This window comes from Phasianus colchicus, chromosome 24 (assembly GCF_987193195.1).
Source record: "Phasianus colchicus chromosome 24, bPhaCol1.hap1.1, whole genome shotgun sequence".
Taxonomy (NCBI): domain Eukaryota; kingdom Metazoa; phylum Chordata; class Aves; order Galliformes; family Phasianidae; genus Phasianus; species Phasianus colchicus.
In genome coordinates, this window is record NC_143459.1 from 660,316 (window position 1) to 685,464 (window position 25,149).

General features: G+C 49.1%; 1 protein-coding gene and 1 long non-coding RNA gene across 7 annotated transcripts; both read right to left on the reverse strand.

Moving 5' to 3' along the window:
- Positions 1–3,491: 3,491 nt before the first annotated feature.
- On the reverse strand, positions 3,492–8,799 carry LOC116240887 (uncharacterized). 3 transcript variants are annotated; one of them, XM_090123994.1, is made up of 2 exons: positions 7,702–8,799; positions 3,492–5,465 (listed from the first exon to the last, which is right to left on the reverse strand). In XM_090123994.1, exons 1-2 carry the CDS (start codon positions 7,822–7,824, stop codon positions 5,010–5,012), a joined length of 579 nt encoding a protein of 192 aa, XP_089980120.1. In that variant the 5' UTR covers positions 7,825–8,799; the 3' UTR covers positions 3,492–5,009. The 3 variants fall into 3 exon arrangements, with proteins under 3 accessions (XP_089980120.1, XP_089980121.1, XP_089980122.1); XM_090123995.1 differs by lacking the exon at positions 7,702–8,799 and adding an exon at positions 5,751–6,116; XM_090123996.1 differs by lacking the exon at positions 7,702–8,799 and adding an exon at positions 5,792–6,102.
- Positions 8,800–10,268: 1,469 nt separating this feature from the next.
- LOC149915094 (uncharacterized) lies at positions 10,269–24,851 on the reverse strand. Of its 4 annotated transcripts, none has more exons than XR_016459749.1 (7): positions 24,685–24,851; positions 24,051–24,144; positions 22,409–22,522; positions 21,438–21,476; positions 14,837–21,351; positions 13,520–13,588; positions 10,269–10,725 (listed from the first exon to the last, which is right to left on the reverse strand). It is a non-coding gene; the product is annotated as an uncharacterized LOC149915094 (long non-coding RNA). The 4 variants fall into 4 exon arrangements; XR_016459747.1 differs by having other exon boundaries at positions 10,269–13,053; XR_016459748.1 differs by having other exon boundaries at positions 10,269–13,073.
- Between the last annotated feature and the right edge of the window lie 298 nt (positions 24,852–25,149).

Consider the following 25,149-nt stretch of genomic DNA (forward strand, 5'->3'; position numbering starts at 1 on the left):
GCTAGGATCTCTGAAGCCTCTCGCTGCAGGGCAGTGCAGGTGAGCACGAGGAGTCTGCTCTCAGAGCGGTCCTTCTTTGCCACTGCCTACAGAGCAGGCATTCATAAGGCCATTCTCGTGCGATAAGAGGCGTGGGAGGGAAGCGTATCATCCCCTCACATCAACATCCTGGCTGGATCCATTCCTACTACTTCTCTCTTTAACATCACAGCTCCTGGGTAATGTGTGCACAGCCTCATGTGTTTGTCAGCTGTACCTGAGTAGCCAGGCTTCGGGCCAAATGGTACACAGACATCCAACTAGACCAACTTGGGATGGCTTAAAGCAGGCTGGGGAATGCTGTCCCCTCTTGAAGGCTGGCCCAGGTTGAGACGCTGTGCTCAGAGGGGCTGCCTTGCCACAGCAGTATTGCCAAGCTTAGCTGATACACTGTGACATTCCCCGACCCTTCTGCTTGTGGGGAAGCAGACAACGTGAACGTCTGAATCATTAAACAACGAGCCAACGTGATATGCTCCATTCTACAGCCTGGATCATCTTATGGCTCAGGTGCTTTGCATGTCGATCTTCCCCTGGTAGAGCTCAGCCTGCTGTGGGCTGTTCCTGTTCAACCAAGTTAACCCCTGCATCCTGCTGACATAAGAACTGCCTTCCAGTAGGAACAAAAGCTGGACTTACAGCAACTGTGCTATCCAAAGAAGAGCAACGCTCGTATCAAATGGGAAGCAGCAAATATTCTGGAAAAGCAGCTATCTCTACTCCACCAGTGGCAATAACTGCAGTGACTGTGCAAATTTCATGGGAAGGTCGGGGTATCAAAGTAGATGGAACAAACTCAGCGCTCCTTCGGAATAATAATTGCTTGTGCTCTTCACACTTACTCATCTAACATGCAGAGGAAACTTTCTTCCTGGTGCAGGCCTGTTTCTTTCCACTGGACCAGGTGCGCTTCCGGTCTTAGCAGTTACTCAAGGTAAGCTGTAGGTTCCAGGGCTGGGCACAAACACGTTGCAGTTATTTCCTCACTCTTAGCACCTAAGCTCAACTCTGCAGTGCAGGCGGAGAACTGGGCAACAGCTGCAGGGCCCGTGCAGTCTTTGCCATGCAGCTGGACAGCCCTGCTGATTAACCTATAGACGCTGCGCAGAAGAAACAACCAGGAAAGCAGCTGTCAGAGTATCTCACATTAAGTGCAAGACTCTGTTTCTCAGCATCAACGCTAATGAATACCAAGAGCTTTCTTTAAATCTGCTGCTTGCTATTTGTCTTCTAAGATGCTTGTAAGGATCAACGGATCATGCATTGTGTCGTACTGCAAGATAGCTCAAGTGCAAAAGCACACAGAAGCACTGAAGAAAGTGATTTTAGAAAGAAAAGAGAGAGTAGGGGGACGGATTTAAGTTACTCTGTACAGCCTGTCAATGTGAGGATCTAACAGCAGCAGCCAAACTTTCAGCTATGTGTTCTCGTAGAGCATCCCTGGCTTCTCGGAAAGATACTGGTATCCACATTTGCCATATTCTTATATCAGCCCAGAAGTCTGTTGTCTCCTCGACAGTAGAAGCATATGTCAAGTACCTTGGGGGAGATCTGAACTTGATCAAGGTGTCTGATCAAGCTAAAGCTAATGGAGGAAGACATTCACTCGCTCTATCTCCAATGAGCGGGCTGGATTCGGAGCGGAAGAGGACATCTGAGAGGTTCAAGATGAATTCCACAACGGCTGACTGCATCTGCACCTCCCCGAAGGCAGCTCTTCCGCTGACGCAGGCAGACTCACTCTGCTGTGATCTGAAGAAAAAACAGAGGAAGTAAAACTGCCAACAGGCAGAAGACTGGGAAGGCACCTCTGGCTGTGCAAGATGTGTTGATTTTGGAGGGGACGGTTTACAAAGGCTGCGTGTGTTTATTTTGAGGTTTCTTTTCAACCCTGTTTACAAGATGTCAAGCATGTGCCCACTCTAGTGTATGTCAGCGTGTCCCTGTTTCAATTCTGAATGACACTGGCCCAACACATACCGACTTCCTTTGGAGCCCAGCACGCCTTTGGCGTCTCTGAAAATGATGCGGGGCCCACTCCTCCCTGCTGAAATACACGGCCACCTCTGCAAAAGGTACGGGCTCCTGCAAGTGCTCCTTGCCGGGAACAGCCAAGGCCCAGGGAAGCAGCTTGGAGAGGAGAGAAACTCCCGTCCCTGCGGCTTCTTTGTTCCCAGCACACAGACGATGGCTGAGGACACCTCACTCTCACCCTGCACTCCTATCTCTTGCTCCTTGCCCTCTCCTGGCTGTTCCCCAAGCCCCTGCCTGAGATTGACATGCTGTGGCCAGTTGCTGCTCTGCTGCAGGCAGATGTTAAATTGCTGGGACAAGAGGAACAAAAGGCAGGAGAGGTGTGAGGGAATGCAGCAATCCCTGCCAAACCCTCACCAGCCCACCTGCAGGGCACCGCCTAGGGGTAAAAGCCAGCTGGGACTCAGACCAGCAGCACTGCTCTTACCAGGCTTCCTTCCCAGCAAAGCCAGTATGATGGTGCGTTCCCTTCTCTCCCTTTCTTTCTTCCTTTCTCCCACCTTCCTCCCTCAGCCTGGCACAGGAAGACAGTGAGCAACACTCCTGGCTAAATCAGTTAGCGATCACAGAACCGTCTCAATCTGGGACGCTGAAAGAACTCACAGCAGACCTCTGGCTCAACAGCTGAGGGCCAATTGAGCATGTGCCTAAAAACAAAGCACAGCAATGGGTCAATCATCTTACCACCAAAATAGAGAGCAGCACAAGCACCTCTTAAGCTCTCCTGCACAGCAGCAGGCTGCAGGACAAGCTCTGTTCTTGAGCAGGGATGCCTTGAGGTCACACCTGCACAGAGATCCTTTGCTTTGTCAGCTTCACTAAGGTTATATCTTTGATTGTGCACGTAGGATCCCTTAGTCACAAACTCCTGAACGCGTCTGGGACTAGGAGTGGATCCAGCTGTGCTGAGGAACCTTACCTCTGTGGTTTGAAGAGTTCAGACAGCAATGGGGTTTGCTCTGATCCTCGTGACACAGCAGGAGAGCGTCCTGTAGGTGTGTGTGTGTGTGTGTGTGTGTGGGCGTGTGTAACCCTGTCCTCCATGTGGAAAATAACCAAGTGTATCCAGCCATCTCCAGTCCTGTTAATCTACTACAGCATATCTATGTTCATCAATACATACATTCCTGCTCCCCCCTCAGGAGTGTATACTGTAACTGTATCTATCTGCTATAAATTGCTGCAGTCTGCATGATAGCAACTAGGGACACTAACTATTGTAAGAGTCATGGAGTAAACTCCAGTCCCAAATTCTTACATGAATGGGCTCATGACAACTGTTACAATTGAGAAACAAGGGACCATCAGAAGCCATCACAGGATGAAAGGGGGAAAAGGTATTATCTGCAAAATGCCACGTTTGGAAGTTACATATGAAGCAAGGGAGAACATAAATAAGTGGAACAGGGAGCAGAAACTAAAGGAAAGAATTTTATTTTATTTTTTAATAACCTACAGAAATTGATTTTGCTTGGGTCGTATCAGGCACTCAGAACTATGCTGCACACTATGCACAGGGGTGGATATGGAAATGCATCGTATTGCGTAGCTACAAATCTGGGAGTCTAGACTCTTAGTGAGGAATCAGAATCACCACACAATTGAAGCCCAGAATCATCACAGAGTCAAAGAATCTAGAACTGGGAAAAAAAATCACAGAATCTGAAATAACAGAACTTACACTCACAGGAGCTAGTATCCTCGTAGCATACTCATACAATCCTCGGACTCTAGAATCCTAGACTCTAGTAACCCCATCATAACCCCACAGTATTGAATCACCACATTTTGTTTCCTCACTCCCACAGAAGGAAACCTTCTATAGAGCATGCTCACAATTGATGGTATCAGTCAGCATCACCCAGCAATCCTTACGGAATGGGTTATCTAGAATATCAAAGCACTGCCAGTTACAAGCGCTCAGGGGTTCTTCCTCAAAAGATGAAGTTTTAATACCGTTATTCATTGTAATTTGGATACGGGAAGGGAACCGAGGTCCAGAATCTTTATGAAAGGAATCCAACACCACTGTGCCCTTCACAAAACCTCTCCCATTTGCCACAACACAGGGAAATGGGGAAAGTGAACCTTCATCCTGGTTTTCCACCACCCCTCAGGTCAGTCCCGGGGATACTTGGGACCCTCCCGGAGACACCGGGAGCCCCCAGGACCCGCCCTAGACATTTTGCTGCCACAAGCCCACCAGCACCCATGGTGTATCCCTGGCATCCCATAGGGGGTGGTAGCCCAGGCAGGATGCAGTGTGATAGAGCCACGTGGCTCCGTGGCAGGAGTATCACATGTGCTTCTCCCTGTCCCCAGCTAAAGTTCTCAGAGGGGCACACAGAGGTAGCAGCGGGCTGTGGACACGACCAAGAGGCACTCAGGGTGACAGGATGTAGCCACAGCTTGGGGACAGTGGCCAGGTGCTGGAGACATTCGTATGGCAGGACACAACCACAGCCTGGGGACACGAGGGCCAACAAAAGGGACCTTGCTCAGACCACTGGGACAACAGTGCCACGCGTGAACACGCTGCCACCCGCCTAGTGAAAGTCGTGTCCTTGCTGCAGCTGTGTCCCCAGAGGGCTTTATTTGGTGCCACAAACCTCAGATCCCCTAAACAGGGCAAAACCACAGAATTCCAGACCAAGCAATTGTCGGGAGCTTCCGTTTCGTCACTGTGAGGCCAAGGTCCCCACAGGCCAGGTGACACCGCTGAGACACCGAGTGATCAGTGGCAGCACTGTTGATGGCAGCATCAGCTCAAGGGGACGCAGCACTGGAAACGCAGCGACAGTGAGAACGCCATCAGTGACAACCACAACCTCCAAGTCCATTGGACACAGCACTGGTGGTGAGCGACAGTGACACCGCAACAACGACGCCAGGAGCTCCCCACGGCTGCCAGCACTGCCCCACCGGTGTTCCCATTCTCACAGCTCCCCGCGGATGTCGGGCAGCAGGTGGCAGGCGGTGATGGTGGCCACGGTGGCAGACACAGCGCGCAGGTCACGGCGCACCAGGCACAGGCAGTGCGCGGTGGCAGCTGCCCCAGCTTGCGCTTGGCCCAGGGGCCCCCCCAGGCCTTCCAGCAGCCGCGCAGCCCCACCGAAACTGCCTCCCAGTGCCTCAGCCATCGCGCCCCGCAGCCGCCCCTCGCCCGCCCCCAGCCGCTGCTGCAGCAGTGAGGGGCCCCCCCGGGACACCCCTGGCAGCGGCACTCGGGCCGCACTGTCCTCTTCCTCCTCCTCCTCGGTCTCCGACGCCTCCCCCGGAACCTTCAGCCCCGCTGCGGGGGTCCCGGCCGCGCCCCCCTCCGGCTCCGGCTCTGAGTCGCTCTCCGAGGCCTCGCCCAGCACCAGCGTGAGGGAAAGAGGGGCGGCCATGGTCTGCGAGAGGGGAACAAAAGGGAGGAGGGGGAGTCGGGGGAAGAACGGCCCCATCAGGCACGGAGACCGCCGGCCCCTTCTCCCGAGTCTCAGGGGAATACCCCGCACAACAGGCCCGTGCCCCCCCGGCCTCGTGAGAGCCCCGCTTCCCCACCCCCTTCCCAGCCCCACGGGGCCCCCAGAACACGTCCCGGCACCCGCAGCTCCAGGAGGACGCCTCGGATTCCCTTCCCAGCACGACGTGACCCCCCCCCCCCCCACGCCCCAACAACACGCCAGACCCACCGCCCAGCCCCGCAAGGACCCGCATTTCCTCAGCCCCATACCGCCGGCTCCCCAGGTCACGTGACGCCCACCCCGGCAGCGTCGCGTCGCGTCGCGTCGGGTGACGTCACGCCTCCGCGCGCCCGGTACTCGGACTCGCCCTCCCCCGGACCGCGCACGCGCAGAGCGGGCACCCCGCGTGGCCTCGTTCGTCCAATCGTCCCTCCTCCCAAGCCTTAAGTGACAGCCAGGGCAGCCAATTGGCTCCGCAGAGACGAAGGGGCGGACGGGGCTCTCCCGGAAGAAGGGTCGGGGGGCAGGGCGTGCATATAACAGGCGGCAGTGGCAGCCAATGGGATGACCGAACGGGGCACGGCTGGCCAATAGCAGGCGCGGGGGGCGGGGCGTGCAGGAGGCCGTGCGGGGCCGCAGCCCGTGCCTGGCGCGCGGTTGTCCGGTGCGGCTGTGCGGGCCGGCGTTGAAGGGTGAGAAAGGCCTCGTAGTAAAAAAGGGAGGAAAAGGCTTCCCAGGGACTAAGGATGGGGCTGGTGGGGGGGAGAGAGTTAGAGATAGTTTGTAGAAGCAAGAATGTTAGAAAAATAAGGGATGGCAGACACTGGGTCTGGGATAACGAGGGGATGAAGGCCGTAAAGAGAAGGGTTTGAGAACAGCCTGAGGACGCCTGGCAGGGAGGTGATTCGATGTCCGCAGGGCAAGCTGGAACTGGGCTGGGGGGGCTGGCCCTCCCGCAGGGTCAGAAGTTAACAGGGAGAAAGACTAGGAGCCTTCGTGAGGAAGATGAGGATTCTTCATCCCGCGACCACCAGGAGGAGACCCTCGCCACTCACTGTGCACGCGCGAGTGGGGGGGAACCGCATGCTAATGGGTTCTGGGAATGTAATGAAGATGCATCCCAACTCCTGGAAACTACTGGTTATGTATTAGTTCGGCCTGTATCTGTAGCACCCTTTTTCCTGACGCTGTGCGAGTTAGGAGCAGCTCTCCCCCTTGCACCCGGCGTATGCGCAGCCCTGATTAAACATACCTGCTTCTATAACTACTTTGTGGTTACAGAGTCTGAGGCCACCCGTCAGTGTGCGCCGCTCCTCGGGGCAGCGCGATTAAGTTGGAAATGCCTGATTTGGGGTCAGATATGTAAAGCAAGAGGTAAAAGGGTACATGGATTTGAGAGTTGGAAATGCCAGATTATGGGGTTGGGGATGGAAAACAAGGGAAAGCTTAGATGGATTTGGGGGTTAGAAATGCTAGATTTGGGCTGGAGATGAAAAGCAAGGGGTAAAAGGGAAGGGTGCATGGATTTGGGGGTTGGAAATGACAGATTTGGATTTGGAGGGATAAGGGAAGGTTGCTGCAGAAGGGTGGATGGATTTGGAGGCTGAAGATACAAGTCTAGAGGAAGGAGAGGGTGGGGAACAAGGATCCCTTGAGAATACAGTTGGGGAAGAAGAGTTGAATTTCAGCACAAAATCAGTAATTTTGGCGCAATGGGACTCACCGCATCGCAGCACCAACCACCCTGGACAGAAAAAGGCCATGAAGCACCACCTTCACAGCTCAGAGGCTGTGAGACTAGGATGGTTTGGACAGTTACTCTGAGAACTGCTGTTACCCCACTAACATAGCAGTGAAGGAGAGGGGCAAGCAGGGGGTCCTCCCTCTGCCCTGCTTTACCTCATTGTCCTCCTTCTCACCTTAAACAGAGCATCCAGCTGCAGGGTTAGGGACCCCGCCCTGCCCCACTGTACCCCATAAACCCTCATAGGTGGGCAGTGGGATCCATTCTACTCCAAGGAACCCATTCGCACCTGTAAGAAGGGGACCCATGTGGCAAGGACCCATCTCACCCCACATCCCACTAAAAGGGAGCAATGAACCACCATACCTAAGATCCATCCTGCACACAGACCCCATAACCCCATCCCAAATGGACAGGGGATACAGGGGCACTCACCATGCTGGAGCCACGGAGCTGAACCTCCTCCAAAGTTTCCAAGGTTTGAAGCAGCCAAGGAAGTGGCTCGAGCCAATGGGATGCAGGTTCTGTACCTCCAGGGCCACCCCCGCTGGTCCCCATGGAGGGGACAGGGCCTGGGGGCACTGGTCTCTGGGGCAGAAATCATTTCCTCGGTTGATCCTTCCATCCACCTATATTTCCATCCATCCTTTCACGCGATGATCCTTCAATCCACTCTTCCATCCATCCCTCCAAAAGTTCTTTCCTGTGTTGATCCCTCTTGTTCATCTATTCCTCTCTCCATCTGTGCGAATCCAAGCAGCCTCACCATTACCCACCAGAACCTCCTCTGGAGCTTTGGGGGATTTCTCCACATGCCTTCAGGCATTTCCTTGTGAACCTGCTGGCAGTGTCCTCGCTTAATCATAGTGCTGATCTGGTTCCTCCCACAGCATCACGGCATCCCTTTACTCAGCAGCCCTCCCCATTCACAGTTCAAAGCCTCCCTCATGAAGCTGCCATCCTACTGATGAAAATATCCTCACATCCCTTAGGGAGGTGGGTCCCACCTCTTCCAAGCAGACACCAATCCTCAAATAGGTCCTCCAGCCACAGAACCCAAGGCCCTGCTACCAGCTCCAGTCCTGCAGCCAACGACTGGCACGCATCAGCAATGCCCTCCTCTTCACGCCTGTCCCACAGCAGCACCAGGGCCCCGTGCCCCTGACTACTGGCCCGAGAGCTCTGCAGTCACTTTTGATGCCGTTCACATGTCCCCCAGCAGCATCACCTGTGCCCACCTTTCCTGGTGGCCTCACACGGTGATCCGCACAAGGAATAAGGTTGGGTGCACCTCTGCCTCCTCCCCAGCGCTGAGGGCACTGGAGCTGCATTGGAGCTGCGAGCCCTTCTGTGGGGCAGGAGCATCCCCTGCTTCCAGGAGTCTCCAGCTTCAGTCCATCACCAGATGTGAGGCTGGGGTGCCACGGGGCTGCAGTGCAGGGCCTGCAGCTCAGAAAAGCCCCTGAGCACTGCGGAGAGAAGCAGGCGGTCTGTGATGCCTTCAGAGCGTTATAAACCAACAGTTACAAACTCCTGCAAAAGCAAACAAGAACCACGTTCTGTAGCAATCAGAACGCACAGCTTAGCAGACAGGAGCGTAGGACTTAGAGAAAATTGTATTTCAGAGGTTGGTAGGGAATTTCCCATCACGCAAAGGCATCAAAACCAGGGTTTCTAACAACAGTGTTACCCAGGAGACCCACCAGGCAGTGCCGGCTTGATTTGGCACGTGACTCCAAAACAAGGCAGCTCAGTATAAGGCATCAGGCAGTGCTGATGAGATGCGCGTTATGGACAGATCATTCCTTCATAGGTACCGTTCCAGTGACAGCACACTGTCTAGAGTAAGTGCTTGACATACAAACCTCAACAATTTACACTCCCACTAGTCAAGTCAGACAGACCAAGACCATGAGGCTGACCTGTAACCAGGCATAGTGCAGCTAGAGTTCCTTCTGCAGTCACTTGGGCAGCTTCCCCACCTCCAGAGCTATAGGGAACATACACACAAAGCGCAGCAAAACTGTTTGTGCTACACACTCACAGAGAACAAGTTCACAGAATCACAGAATCACAGAATTGCCAGGGTTGGAAGGGACCTCAAGGATCATGAATCTCCAACCCCCCTGCCACATGCAGGGCCACCACCATTCCACCTAATGCTAGACCAGACTGCCCAGGGCCCCATCCAATCTGGCTTTGAACACCTCCAGGGACGGGGCATCCACAACCTCCCTGGGCAGCCTGTTCCAGTACCTCACCACTCTCTCCGTAAAGAATTTCCCCCTGACATCCAACCTATATCTCCCTTCCCTCAGCTTAAAACCATTTCCCCTTGTCCTGCTGTCACTCACCCTTTCAAAGAGTTGATTCCCCTCCTCTTTATAGGCTCCCTTTAGGTACTGAAAGGCTGCAATGAGGTCACCCCGCAGCCTTCTTTTCTCCAGGCTGAACAAGCCCAGCTCCCTCAGCCTGTCCTCACAGGGGAGGTGCTCCAGTCCCCTGATCATCTTTGTGGCCCTCCTCTGGACCCTCTCCAACAGCTCCCTGTCTTTCTTGTACTGGGGGCTCCAGACCTGGACGCAGTAAAGTTGACAAGTTGAAGGCTTACAAGGACCGTGGAGACGTGGCACTGAGGGACAAGGTCAGTGGGCATGGTGGGGGTGGGTTGGGGTTGGACTTGGTGATCTTAGAGGTCGTTTCCAACCTAAATAATTCTATTATTTGATGACACCTAAACATGATTGCGTTTTAGATGACTTTTTGGGGCATGGGTGAATCACCTTGCAAAAGCTGAAGCAAGCCTGCACTCTCTCCCTGTAATGACAAGGTTCATTTTCCCCTCTGCAAATTCCTACAGTCTACCAAATTAAGCAAACTTGGACACAGGTTTGACTGTAAATGCAAGGGCAGAGGGACAGCTTGCAATGAAACAAGGAAGCCTGTACAGATTTGGCTAAAGCATTCTGTTTAAAAAAGTGAAAATAGGATTTCTTGAAAAGAATTGTTTACAGCTTTATTAAGAGACAGCTTTATTAAGGATGTTTCATGCTAAGATTGATGGTTTTCTAACTCCTGAATTACAGAGGATATAGAAACACAGAGGGTTCAATAAACCCTAGCAAGAAAGTGCCAAATTCTAAAGCAAAAGACCCAGGAACAATACTACCTACTGCACTCCCTCAGGAGCCTCAATGGGACCTCTTATCTATTTGCAGAGCGCCCAGTGCGAGTGGGTCGGCTGTTGTGGGGGAGAAGGATTGGGAACTGTATTCCAATTTGTATCCTTGGAAAGAGATGAGGGAAACAGCTCCACGTAACAAACAAGAATGAAATGATGGTCGCTCTTCCAGTGCAACTGCACAGTCCAACCGTTTGCCACAGAACAGTGGCTGAACATCTGCATGATTACAAACTGTCTCCTCACATGCACAAAGATGACATCCTGACTCAGGGAAGCTGTGAGGAAGAGGTGCAACAAATGCTGGTTATGGATCACATGAAACACAAAGGCTCGGAAATTCATCCTACTAAAATTCAAGGGCAGTCTCAACAAGTGAAACTTCTAGGAATTCACTGGCATTTTGGGAAATAGTGCCCAAAACTTGACACACAATTCTAGATTTTGCAGGACCCTGTGATAAGAATGAGGCACAGAGGTTTATTGGTCATATCTAGGACAAATTTTAACCCTGTTTATATATAAAGTGACAAGGAAGAGTTGGAGAGGGAAAATGAACAGCAAGCTGCCTCTGAATTAGCAACGGAGGCTCTTCAAAGGGCGTCAGACTTATGGCCCATGCAAAAGGGAGAAATGAAGTTGAACATATCTGTAAATGGGACACGTGCCAATTGGAGCTTGTGGCAAAAACAGGGAAAGAAAAGGATTCCCTTGGGTTTCTGGAGAAGAAAACTGTCACGTCGTGAGAGGATAAATCCAATTCTGTTAAACAATGGTGAACAAGATTCAATTATTCAACCCCATGACAGAACAGCACAATTATTGATATTGTCACTTTCAAAAACAATTGTGAGAAAAGGGGATACACCTCAGATCACCAGCATTCCTGGAGGGTTTGGATCCATCAAGTATTAACAATGGAGCTAAAGTACGAAGCCAAAGGGCCCTCCTGAACCAGATGAAATAATAGCTACAGGGAACAATACTACTATTTTAATTATGAAACCTGGGCAAGAAAAATGGGAATACGTCCCTGCAACTAAGTGTTATTTGCAAGAATAATTATGCGGTATATAATTTTATTTTACAGATCCTGCACATTTGGAAAAAGATACCATCCATGTGCCTGGATATGAAGACCGATGTGAAGAACGGCCTCACACTAAATTATCCCCAGTGCCTGCTGTCAGGGCTTGTGACCTGGGCGCAGTGATGACATTGCTAATGTCACATCGCCACTGTGACCAGGGCACAGCTGTAAATATCAAGCTGCAACAAAGCCCAAGCTTCTGAGTTCAAGGACATCCTCTGAAGTCTAATTTAAGGCACAAAAAATTCACCTTCTTGCTTCAGTGGTTAATATCTCCAACCTATTTTCAAAGATCTTTTTATTACCTCCCAACAAGTCTGCATACAGCTAGTATACAGCTAGTGCCGGGTCCTGCACTTTGGCCACAACAAGCCCATGCAGTGCTATAGGCTTGGGGATGAGTGGCTGGATGACTGTGAGGAGGAAAAGGACCTGGGGGTGTTGGTTGATGCTCAGCTGAACATGAGCTGACAGTGTGCCCAGGTGGCCAAAAGGGCCAGTGCCATCCTGGCCTGCATTAGAAACAGTGTGGCCAGCAGGAGCAGGGAGGTGATCATCCCCTGTACTCAGCGCTGGTGAGGCCACACTTCGAGTGCTGTGTTCAGTTTTGGGCCCTCACTACAAGAAGGACATTGAGGCCCTGGAGCGTGTCCAGAGAAGGGCAACGAAGCTGGTGAGGGGTCTGGAGCACAAGTCCTATGAGGAGCGGCTGAGGGAGCTGGGATTGTTTAGTCTGGAGAAGAGGAGGCTCAGGGGAGACCTCATTGCACTGTACAACTTCCTGAGGGGAGGCTGTGATGAGGAAGGGTTTGGCCTCTTCTCCCAGGCAACGAACAGGACCCGAGGAAATGGCCGCAAGTTGTACCAGAGCAGGTTTAGGTTGGACATAAGGAAGAACTTTTCCTCTCAGTGGTCAGGCGCTGGAATGGCTGCCCAGGGAGGTGGTGGAGTCGCCATCCCTGCAGTGTTCAAGAGGCGTCTGGACGAGGAGCTGCGAGATCTGGTGCAGTGCTTGTGGTAGCAGTGGTGATGGGAGGGCGGTTGGACTCGATGATCTTGCAGGTCCTTTCCAACCTTGGGATTCTATGATTCTAAAGCTGCAGTCAAACAGAGCTAATAAAGAGAGCCTTCCACATACAGTTAAGGCATGAAAGTCCAGCAGTTCCAGCAATGGGAGAAACACGCACCTGAGATCAGAGAGACTGCAGGGAATACTCCTTTGTGGGTGGGATTTAAGTCACAGCAGGCACAATGCTCTGTTTCTGAGAAGGGCTATTTTAACAGTACCAAGTCTGGGACAGCACACTTTAATCAGGTTTGTGAAGAGTGTCCCATACCCTCACGTTCTTACTGCTCTGGGAAGTACAAGGTTCTCTTCTCAAAAACATTTCTTATCAATGCATCCAGCAAGCACACACATCCCGATGTCATGACAAAGAACACGGGCAGAGACCAGCAAGTTGGAAGGTCATCACCTTCAGGCCAGATCAATCCTACAGATGTCCTGCAAGTCCTTCTGTAGTAGAAACACAATTGCTAAAGCAGTAGGTGAGCATGAGTAAGGTGAGGCTCAACACAGCGCGGAGGTATACGATACTGACATTTCATTGCAATTCAATGCACAGGTTGAAAAGGCAGCAAGGTGGGCCCAGAGATGGAAAAGGACATCCATGTGCTGCATTATCACACTGGAACCACATCAACCATGACTCTCAAAGCGTGTATCAACTAAAAAGCTGCGGTGTTTGAGACCTACAAAATGATTTGCACTACCAGGCTAATCAGCACTCACGAATACACATGAAAGACCACAAAGTTCCTCTCTGAAGAGATGAGTGCAAGATACCTTAGATTACTTTCACATACAAGATTCTACTTCTTACTTTGTAATTCTGTATTGTAAAACAAAGAACAACATTTTTCTTGCAATACCAATTCTTAAAAGCAGTTTTACAATGGAGTATGAAAACTAATCCACTTACCTTTACAGGATGGAGTTGCTCAGGAATACTGGAGTTGGCAGATTCAGAATCAAGCCTCAAATGCCACACCTGAAGAGTTTTCAGGAAATACGACAATGAAAGATAACATTAAAAAAATAAATAACCCAATACAGCCACATAATTTAAATTGACCTTGAAAACTATCAGTGTCTGACTACTGTTAGTTTAGAGTTGTGGATCTCTTTAGCAGCCACCAATTTACTCAGGCAGCCATTATAAACCTTACTTTTTCATAACTATACAAGGGCTGATCCAAAAGGAATGCCTCCTATTTTATAATGCTGGCCCACAACATCACAGGTGGACACTGGTGGGATGACAGCAGAGGTTGAACCTTCCTGCCAGCATTCAGTTACATTTTGTAGCCATGCGACAGATGGCAGCAGAGGGCCAGAATGACAGCACAGCACCTGACATGGAAGTGCACGTGAAGCACAGGGGTGTCACTGAACTCCTCCGCGCTGAAAAAAATCGCACCCACTGGCATTCATCAATGCCTGCAGAACTTTATGAAGACCAACACGTGGATGTGAGCACAGTGAGGCGGTGGGTGCTGCGTTTCAGCAGTGGCAACAGCAATGCAAAAGACAAGCCACCCAAACGGCCAGATTTATTTTTTTTTTCTTTTTAAACAAGCACAGCACGCAGGCTCTCGTTCAACACTGGAAAAAAAGCATAGCTAATGGTGGTGACCATGTTGAAAAACAGAGTTTTGTAGCTGAGAATTCACTCTATGTATCTGTTGTCATTCCTACGGAAATAAATAGGAGGCATTCCTCTCAGAGCAATCTGTGTACATCTATGAGCCATCATCCCAATAATGCAGTAATACTAATAAATGGGAACAGAAAAAAACAGATTCTCAGAATATCTTTTGTGGGGATGGAACAACAAAACCTACACTGTAGTCAGCTGCAGTTATTCCCCTGGGAATGAACTGATGCCAGTAGAAAGGTCATGACCACTTCCGACACTCAAACTGTACCAGCATTTCAGAGCACGCAGCCTTGGAATAAACCCTAAGGATAAACCAAACTGCATCTCTGCTCCAGCAGTTTTTTTCTTCAATGTACATGAATGGACTGGGAGGTACTAGTCCTACAAATTCAGTTATGCTATTGTGTCCTATGGTAAGAAGAAAAGCAGGATGTTTAAGACTTTGTCAGGCACAGAACCTCCAGCACTGGAGGCGAGCAATTCTGAATTATCGGTGTCTTGTCATAATTCGTGTGCATGCAGAAGAAACAGCACAACCCACTTTACAAGAGCAACCAAATGTATTCAAGGCATACTTACAAAAGACTCTGAGGTAGAAAGCTGCTCGCTGTGGTGAAGATCAGAAATGAGGCAGAGGAAGCCTGACAGATTGAAAGCGATTAAGTGCCTGAATAAAGAAAGGAACGGAAGGAATAGACATTACTGGAATCTATCAGACGCCAATACGCATTTGAAAAACATACTGTACATGTAGAATCAAAAGCAACACAGGATCAACCTGCAACTACTTATTCCACTATCTCAGTGATGACTGCTATTAGACAAACTCTATGTATTTTTAATACTGCTGTTTAAAAAGGACCACAATTTCCTCCTCCAGTGCGTAATCAAATTAAAGTTCATTTATGATGAACTTTGAATTACATACGTAGTTTAGGTAGAAAAAAAGACTTTGGTGGTCTCAGTAACACAGGTACAAAAGCACTGTACAGGATATTCACAGATATGGCATAAGCCAAAGCTGGCTCTTTGTAACAGAACATTTCCTTTGTTTATTCTACTTCTGTTGATGTACATTACCATAGCTTTGATTACGACAGTAAGGTTTCCTGGGCCATCTGCCAGAGCTGCAGAGCTTCCACCTCCTTCTAAGCATCTGTCCACTCACCAGTATAACCAGCCTGGCTGAGTGAACTACACTGCATGTGCTGAGATGAAGTAGAACAGAAATCGGAAGAAAATAACTGCATCTTAGTAAAAATATCTGTGATTTCTAGTCCGAGCAAATTAATTTCACATACAAAAATTATTTCCAACATAAAGCGACCACATTTCCAAAACAACCACAAATTCAAAACAAATTCAAAACAAATTCAATTCCATAGAAGATTACAGAATTACACTAAAGCACATTTTAAAACATCAGTTGTATGGCAGACAGAGTAAAGAGACCAGCAAGAGAAAGTACAGAAGGGCTTCTCCCTAAGGAACAATTAACTACAGGAGGTAGAGGTGTTTGTTGCGGTTTTTTTAGTGTGAGTGAGCAGAAAAGAGGAACGGGACCTCAGGAAAGTCTTCAGTAACATGGAAATGGGAAGAGCTGCCCAGGTGTTCTGAACAGTTCAGATGACGTGACAGCCATTTTCTTGAACGCTGTTACATATGCAGTAACGAGCAGAAGAATGAAAAAATTAAGGCATTTGCCTTCACCTTAACGGCACTGTATGTGCCACCTCTCTGCAGAACTGCGGCACAGACAGCACAAGACTACTGAAGAACTGCACAGTAACTGCCAATCCACGTTTTCAGAAGACAGCATGACAAAGTATTTCCCTTTTCCCATGCACAAAGAAATGCTGACTTGGACAACAATCTCAAGTGGGATAAGAATACGGAGGTACTTCATTCTATTTTCTCAAACTGAAAGGTATCAAATGTCTACTTAAGGATAAAATAAAACGAGCAAAAAGGAACATGGAAAGCACACTAACCTCGGCAGGCACTTCAGATCAAAATACTCTAATAGCAATAACTATAGCAGGCAGTAGCTTATTTCTGCACATACCTAGCGGTCAAATCTGCTTGCTTTTAGATCTTTCTGCTTCCTATTGAGTTAAGCCTTCTTTTTCTTTAAGGTGTTTATCAGACTTTCCACAGAACTGCTTTCATGTCTTACAAAAAATAACACGCCTAGAGAAAAATGACTCGGTAAAGGTCTCTGACAATACAGGGATGCAAACTTCCTACCTGTCACCCAAACAGGCGCAGTGCCCACCCCGAGGCTCTTGTGCTGTCACTGGCACACACTGACCAAAGGGGAACCCTTCATAGCAATCAGCTGCTGAGTTACACGCAGTCGTTCTGGGAAAATCGCTTTGCTGCGTTTGTTGTTCGTATGCATAGCACTACATCAAGTTAGTACAACAATTACACCTCTTTTTCTCCACCACACCGTGGAGAGACAAACAGCTTTCTGGCTAAAAACAAAAATATCTTGCAATGCAAAAGGAATTTTCCCAGATAAAAGAAGGGAAAACAATCCAACAAGCAACCTCCCTCCTTCCCCTCAACCCACCATCCTTCCCCCCACAAAACAGACAGAGCAAACCCACAGGAAAGGAAAAGACAGCAAATCCACTTCCTGAACCAATTCCCAGTGTTGAGAACTTAGTAAAGAAAAACCAATACATTCTCTGCCTGCATCACCACAAAAAGCTGCACATTAAATGAAACGTGCAACTGAGGGTTACGGCCTCCAGCTGTACCTCCTAACCAAAGCAGCCGGGAGAATAAGTAAATGCATGCATGCATGCATACATACATACATACATAGAAGTGATCGTGCTTTACAGTTCCTCTGTTAGCTTTGTGGTTGGCGGTGATCTTTCCACGGGCTTTGGACTGTTTGTTTTTTAAGCATCAGTAAGGAACATCAGCAGCCTTTTTTCTGCACATCAGTAAAGCAGAGAATACAGCTCTGAGCAGCCATCTGCCCGGACTTGCTTTAAGAAGTAGTCAAGGACATTGACAAGGTCTGATTTTTCAGGTCTTCTGATTTGTCTTCAACGCAATCTGTTGCTAGGACCTTGAATTCCACAGCCATAGCATGCAAATACAGTTTAATAACGGAGTTTTTAATAGCGGGCACGAAATCATGCATCTGTACGCAGATGAGCAAAAAGGGCTCATATTCCCACGTCATGGCTTAAGATTTATCACATTATATATACATGCACAACATATCCACTTCAGGAGAGATCCTGAATTCTTCTAAAAATATGCTCATTTTAAAAAAAATAAATTAAACTCAGTAGCTTCCTCACATTAAAATTCTGCTGAGTTCAATGTAAGACAATGGTAATGTAGAGAACTCAAGCTCAGAGGAAATGAGTTCAGCAGAAAGATAAGCTTCCCTTCGTCAGGAAAAATTGATGTACAGTACAAAGATAGTTTACAATACAAGATAAAAGCAATATTGCATTTACAGATTTGGATCTGTTCTGTAATAATTTCTGAATACAAGATCTGGCTGTCGCAATGCCAAACCAGTGGGGCTTGTGTTATCATAAGGGGCTTGTAAAAGGAAGAAAATAACAGGAATAGGACCAACCTCCAAATAAGATACTAAAGCATATGAGAGACAGGAAATCACATAGCAAGTATGTTAAACCTTTAAATTTGCAGAGGACAAGACAGCCAACTCAAATTTCCTTTTACAAGCATGCAAGTGCTTTCTGCTGTGCTCTGTTTCAATTATTTCATACAGTGCATTTATCTTCGTTAGTCCAAAATGGAGTTACATAAAAGCTATAAGCCTCGAAATTATTTCGCTTAAGATAATGGTGCCTTGCCTTTCTTTAATCAGACTTTTTTTAGATTAGTAATTGTTTCACTGGAAACAAAGTCTGTTTGCTAGTCTGTTTTTTAGACTGGAGTCTCAGAAAGTTGTGTGGGAATGGAATGTTGCTTCTGCATTTGATATTAAAAAGAGCAATTGGTTTGAAGAAGTAGAACATAATGCATTTGTATTCTGTAACCCATCCTTAGAAACAGCTGGTCTAAGAAGTAAAATACTATATATGTTAGCGGCACGTTTTAGAAACATTATTACTGATTTATGTGATTAATTCTTTCTTGCAAAACTGGAATAGTTGTTAAATGTTCCAAACAATGCGAGTATAGCGTTAGGGATTAGAAAACATATTGTAGAGCTGTTCTCTTAGGATAAGAAACTGCCGGCAAAAGAAAACCAGATTCAGCAAGCATCAAAGAAATTAGGGCCTCTATACAAGGCCGAACTGTCTCACTCCGTGAGAAGGTTGGGGTGTGACAGGCAGGCACCAGGATACTCCCCTGTCTTTCTCCCGAGCTGATCTTGGTAAGAAGGACAAGCAGATATCCGCAAAATAATGATCAGGTGTGGAATAAGTTAATTAATTAACTACAGATTTACGCTTATGCAGCAAAAACTTATGTTTGTCCAGTGTTTCCATGTTTAGTGAAGCGTCGAGAAGATTGTGAACCTAAAGTACTCCGCCAATGAGGAACCAGGGGAGAAGGAGATAAGCGTCGGGGAATAGGGAATAAAAGATGTAACGCTGTTTTCTGGGAGCTCTCCTGCTTGCAGGAGGCCCGCCATTGCAATTGCGAATCAAATCTGCTTTATCAGAGATACCGTCCTAGAAAATTATTTGGATATTTCCTACAATCTGGGGGCTCGTCCGGGGTAATTATCGCCCTGTGGGGATTTCCCCCACTGCCCTGGACAGGATAGGCGCACCCCGCTGATTTCAGCGGTCCTGTCTGGGTGGTGGGGTGACTCCTCGGGACGGCCGACAAGAAACCGAGACTGTTCCATAAAGGCCGGGCTCTGTGAAAGCCACGGGGCAGGTAGGCACGTGTATTGACCCCTGGAGACCCGGTAACTCTGTGCACAGACCAAGGTAAGGGAATTTAATTCTTGCCGTGGGGGTCAGTGGAGACTCGGGTGAGTCTCGGCAGGGAGCTGTTGGTGTGCGGTACCCTGTGCACTTGACAAAGTGGCAGCAGTACACCCCTAGCTGTCCTCACATCTCAGCATTTCTGAGTTCAGACTGACAGAGGAGAGAGCTGCAGTTCCTCTCTTGTCCTGACGCAGCAGATGGATGTGCTGTACAGTACCTTAGACAGTCCTTACGCACACAGCTTTAAAAGCTATCAGCAGTGCACAACACTTACGAGCTCACGTTTCCGCTCACGCAGGTTTGCTTTAGGATCCGAGCCCAACATCCTGCACTGCTCCATCGCTGAAGGTACTGCAGTCTCCCACAGCCTGCGGTTCCTGCTGAGTTTGTCAGGCGCTTGGCACTGGTTTTGTCCCAGGATAGAGAGGCCGACCCAATATATTAAGAAGAGCACTTATCACAAAAAGAAGACTCAAAGCCTAGAAGTACAAACAGCTGCAGTAATTCCTCTCCTCCAAACTGAAAGTGAAAGCACACTTGCTTTGGAATAATAGCAGTAGAACAGAAAAGCTTGCATTACAGAGCAATCTGTAATATACCACAGCATTCGCACGAGTACAAGATTATTTCTTTAGAACACAGCAGCATAAGTAAACCTAGCTTTACGTACGTCACACCACCTCCACAGCTTGCTAAAGCAAAGCTTCATTCTGATATTGCCCTTGGTGACCTGTAACAGTAACCTTAACGTGCTAAAGGAGAAGCAGCACAGTCTTGTACTGCCTTAGGCCAAGCTTTAAATATTTATTATCAACAGCAAGATACAGCACAAGGTCCCAATTGAAACATGCAGCTGCTTAGCACCCAACTCGGCTCTTTTTGCACACCTTGACAACAAGCTCCGCTGCAAAAGGCACGCTGGGTGGGCTGCAAGAGCTGCAGAGCGATTCACTGACAGTGACCAACACACAAGCAAAGCTCGTTTCCTTCACAAGACCTCCTCCCTAATGAAGACTGCTGATAATACAAAGGTAACGAGCACATCGTACACATTTCTATCCAGAAGTCAGTAATCAGATGTAGTCTACCTCTGCAAAACATGACGGCCGTGCGACAAAACCCAGAATGAGTTTAACAGACTACAAGTGTATCTCACACCCTTACATATAAATGAGGATAAAGTGTTTCAGAGGAGAGCACTCCCACTTTTCAGGAGCAGGCAGAACGTTATCTATGCCAGCCTCGTGAAAGACACTTTAAGTTACAAAGGGCTTTTCCCTCCTAACGTCCTAATGTCACGTCACATTTAACTGTTGTACACCATTTTCGGTGTCATTCTGCTAAAACTAATCACTGAATGAAAGAGCTACAGATGCTGCCACGGACAAGTAACACAAGTGACCTTATACAGCATACAAAAACTAAAAGAACTTTTCTCATAGCCACAGACTGACTGATTTTAAGCACAAGGGACCCAATTTCTGCAGAGTTGTGCATGGAGAGGAAAAAAAGAATCAGCAGTTTTCTTCGCGCTCAGCTTAACCCTTACTTTCTTTTGAGAAGAAATGCATTTCCTTGTTAGCCTCAAAGCAGCAACAAGGACATGAATAATGAATGCAGTAGAACTTCTATTAAGATTCCACTTCGGCATAACATAACTCAAAGAGAAGTGAGCTTCCGAAGAGGGGTGTGCAGGGAAGGAAACAGTGACAGCACAGCGTTACCTGATGTGAAAGACTGTCTCTTTCCAAACTCATGTTCTAAATGAGGTACTGACTTTTGCACAGTTAAAATACAGAGCTCTTACTTTATGGAAAAAGTAAATCAGACCATGTAATGAAAACCTGGAGCTGTACATCAATATTTAAAGGGCATCATATCCACTGGAACTTCACTTGAGAATTGGAAGGAATTCTGGATCTCTGACATAAAATAAGCCGCTTTCCAGCCAGTAAGAAGATGAATTCATACGGTTCAACGGCAGCTTCCTTTAAAATGCCCTCCTTAGCATACACTGACTTACAAAGTTCAAAATAAAAGCTTCAGATAAAAAAAAAAATCGAAGGATCCCGTGTTCCTGTTAGCACTTCATACCGGCAGCTACCACGAGAAGTCAGGAAACGAAGTAGTCACAGGATGAAGGTCTCTTCTCTAGAGAAAAATCAGACAAGCAAAGCACATGTGATAACAAGGGAACTTCAGAAGCACATTTCACTTTTAAGACGGAAAACACATACCTTCATCCATTTGCTATGAAATGCCCCTTCATTCCATATCTATAAAGCAACAAGCAAACAGAAGTCAGTACCTGTTGATATACAAAGTAGTAGCGCATACACATAAATAAATCTTTCACCATCATTACTGAACTTTTTTATCAGCCCTCCAGGGAAATAATCCGTATGAAAATTCAAGACAGGTGCTTATTTCTCTCATCCTTCAGCCCACAGCCTGCAGCCTTACTGAAAAGAACGCTCATGCTGTGAGAGCTCTCTACCACGCCTGGCCTCGTCACACGTTACATGCTATTAACGTTGTCTCTACAGCTTGGCAGACAATGCTTTTCTCCACAATTTCACTTCAAGACGTGGTCATACAGAATGCCAGTAACAACACGGAAACAAGACATTACTTAAATACTTCACACACAGAACTTATATTCTACTGTAAAAGCACAGCAAGGCAAAATCTCGTGTCGGACACACACCTCCCACCCCACCCCCTCCAAGGTCCGTTTCTCAAGCATCCACGCATTACCGGAGTGCAAGAGTGACACTGACTGAAACAGTCAGCAACAGGAAGGGAAACACTCCAGGAGAGATGGACATTGTATGTACCTTCCCACACTGCAACAGGAAGGGCAGACTTTCTCAGTGGGATGGGAACCGTAACTTGAGAAGCTTCACTGCGGAAGTGAAAATTCAGAAATGCAGCCCTAACGATAAATCATTTATATTCACCACTGTGATCAGGTCTAAGCATTAACATCATTTGACATGAGAAGATTACTGGAGGCCACTGCCTAGGATGTTACGCTACTACAGAAAAGCAAAAACAGTCTGAGAGAAGCATCAGTGCAAGCATACCAAGTCCTAGAGCTTCCCTACCTTGTCTAGTGCGACATAAAAACATCGGTCTGTTAAAGTAATTAAGGGTCAGACGTGTTTGTTAGAACAAAGAGCATATAAACTCTAAGGCTTGGATTTACCAATCAGTTCAATTTTGAGGTTCCTCTCTTTAGCTTCTCTCATCAGCCACCGCTCACAGCCTCAGAAGTCCTTCTCATCATTTCCGTAGCGCATCTCAGAGAACACAGTGCCATCTAGGAAGGAGACAGACATTATAAAGACGTTATAAAATTCTCTGCATTGCTCACTGCCACACTATGCAGGCAGGCACACCGCTCCAGCATGGCTCACACATCCTTTCCTCTGTACCTCAAACCAAAACGAGCAGCGAAGGGAAGGAGCAAAGCTGCCGCTCTTCATGATCATGATCGCACGAGGAAAGGGCGTGTGATCCGTGACTGCCAGCACGGCTGCACCAGAGGAAGGTCATGCTTGACCAATCTGGTGGCCTTTTACGATGGAGTGACGGCATCGGTGGACAAGGGAAAGGCGACCGATGTCATTTGCCTGGACTTGAGCAAGGCCTTTGACACGGTCCCCCACCACATCCTTATCTCCAAACCGGAGGGATGTGGATTTGATGGGTGGACCACTCGATGGATAAGAAACTGGTTGAAAGGCCGCAGACAGAGGGTGGTCATCAATGGCTCTATGTCCAGGTGGAGGCCGGTAACGAGCGGCGTCCCCCAGGGGTCTGTCTTGGGACCGGTGCTCTTTAACATCTTTATCAATGACATCGACGGCGGACTCAAGTGCACCCTCAGCAAGTTTGCTGACGACACCAAGCTGCGTGGTGCGGTCGACACGGTTGAAGGAAGGGATGCCATTCAGAGGGACCTCGAGAGGCTGGAAAGGTGGGCTGGGTGAACCTGATGAGGTTCAACACGGCAAAGTGCAGAGTTTGGCGCTTGGGCCGGAGGAATCCCAGGCATCCCTACAGACTGGAAGGAGCGGTCCTTGAGAGCAGCCCGGTGGAGAAGGACCTGGGGGTCTCGACAGATGAAAAACTTAACATGAGCCAGCAGTGTGCCCCTGTGGCTCGGAAGGCAAATGCTATCCTGGGCTCCACCAAAAGAGGGGTGGCCAGCAGGGACAGGGAGGTGATTGTTCCCCCCTACTCTGCTCTTGTGAGGCCCCATCTGGAGTACTGCGTCCAAGTGTGGAGCCCCCAGTACAAAAAAGACAGGGAGCTGTTGGAAAGGGTCCAGAGGAGGGCCACAAAGATGATCAGGGGACTGGAGCACCTCCCCTATGAAGACAGGCTGAGGGAGCTGGGCTTGTTCAGCCTGGAAAAAAGAAGGCTGCAGGGTGACCTCATTGCAGCATTTCAGTACCTAAAGGGAGCCTGCAGAGGGGAGGGGAATCAACTCTTTGAAAGGGTAGATAACTGCAGGACGAGGGGAAATGGTTTGAAGTTGAGGAAGGGGAGATTTAGGTTGGACATCAAGGGGAAATTCTTTACAGAGAGTGGTGAGGTGCTGGAACAGCTGCCCAGAGAGGCTGTGGATGCCCTGTCCCTGGAAGTGTTCAAGACCAGACTGGAGGGGGCCCTGGGCAGCCTGGTCTAGCATTAAATGAGGAGGTTGGTGGCCCTGCATGTGGCAGGGGGGTTGGAGTTTCATGATCCTTGACGTCCCTTCCAACCCTGGAAGGACCCTGATTAGCTACTGGGCACTTTCTATTCCTAGGTACAATAATGCCAAAACCTGTATTTATGATTACCTTCATCTCAGCAACCACTGAGAAATTCGCAGCATTTGGATCATAAGAAAAATAATCGCCATTCAAAGTATAGTTAGCAGATAACGTCCACGTGCTGACATATGGGGGGAAGAGAGAGCAAGGGGGAAAAAAAGCAGCATGAATTGAAATGCAGTTCCTTCTCAGATTTTGCTCACAGCGATCGCAGACGCATTTCTACATCGGGGGGTGGGGGGGGGGGGGGGGGAACGAGAGCACCGCCTTCGGAACGCAAATTTCCTTCACGAGTCTGCAGACACCGACCGTGGTATCTTTTGTGCAGCCTCAGCACAGCCACAGAGCACACGTGGCACATCTCAGTGAAGGGAACACGGACGACACGTTACTGCAGCATCACCGCCACGAGAACCCCGCACAGCCCACAGCTGCCGGCTGCCCGTCAGCTCCAACCTCCCCCTGGAGGACGTGTAACGGGGCACCGAAATTCGGCCAGGGAAAGGAGAGAGGAATCAGACTAAGGACAAGAACTGCCAAACAGAACGCCGTCCGGAGGACGCTCGCTCTCCCCTCCCCACCCCCACCTCTCCCCCCTCCCACTCCCTCCTCCACCCCCCACAGCTCTCCCTCCCCGCCCGCGCCCACCGGCCCCGCCCACCCCGCTGCCGCCGATCCCGGCCCTCCGGCACCGCCCCGTACGTAAGCGGCACCGACCGCGGGAGGCCCCGGACCCCGCAGGAGCCGACCGCACGGCACAGCCGGGAGGAGCGGACAAGCCCGGCGCGCCGCCCGCCACCGCTCCGCCCTCACGGCCCGCCGCGTGACCGCGCGACCCGGCCGTCACCTGGGCAGGGCGGCCGCGGGGTGAAGCTGGCGGCCGCCATTTTGAGAAAGGGCACGGCAAGTTCAGAGCGGCGGGGAGGCGCGCTGAAGAGCGGTGAAGCCGTTGAGGAGCCATGTTGGCTGTGGGAACGCTGCCGGGCGGAGGCGGCGCGCTTGCAGCGCGGATGGACGGAGCTTCTAACAGTCTAAACTCTTCTAATTCGGTATTTGGTAAATGCTTCATTTACGTATATTGCGCACGTGCAGGCAGGTCGCGAGTCCTTGAAATTCAGAGATCCAA

Excerpts from the sequence above, each read along its gene's own strand:
- LOC116240887 (XM_090123994.1), bottom strand. The coding sequence starts at position 7,824 with ATGGGGACCAGCGGGGGTGGCCCTGGAGGTACAGAACCTGCATCCCAT. Across the intron at positions 5,466-7,701 it reads AGCTCCGTGGCTCCAGCATG|ACCATGGCCGCCCCTCTTTC; the intron begins GTGAGTGCCCCT and ends CCCCTCTCGCAG.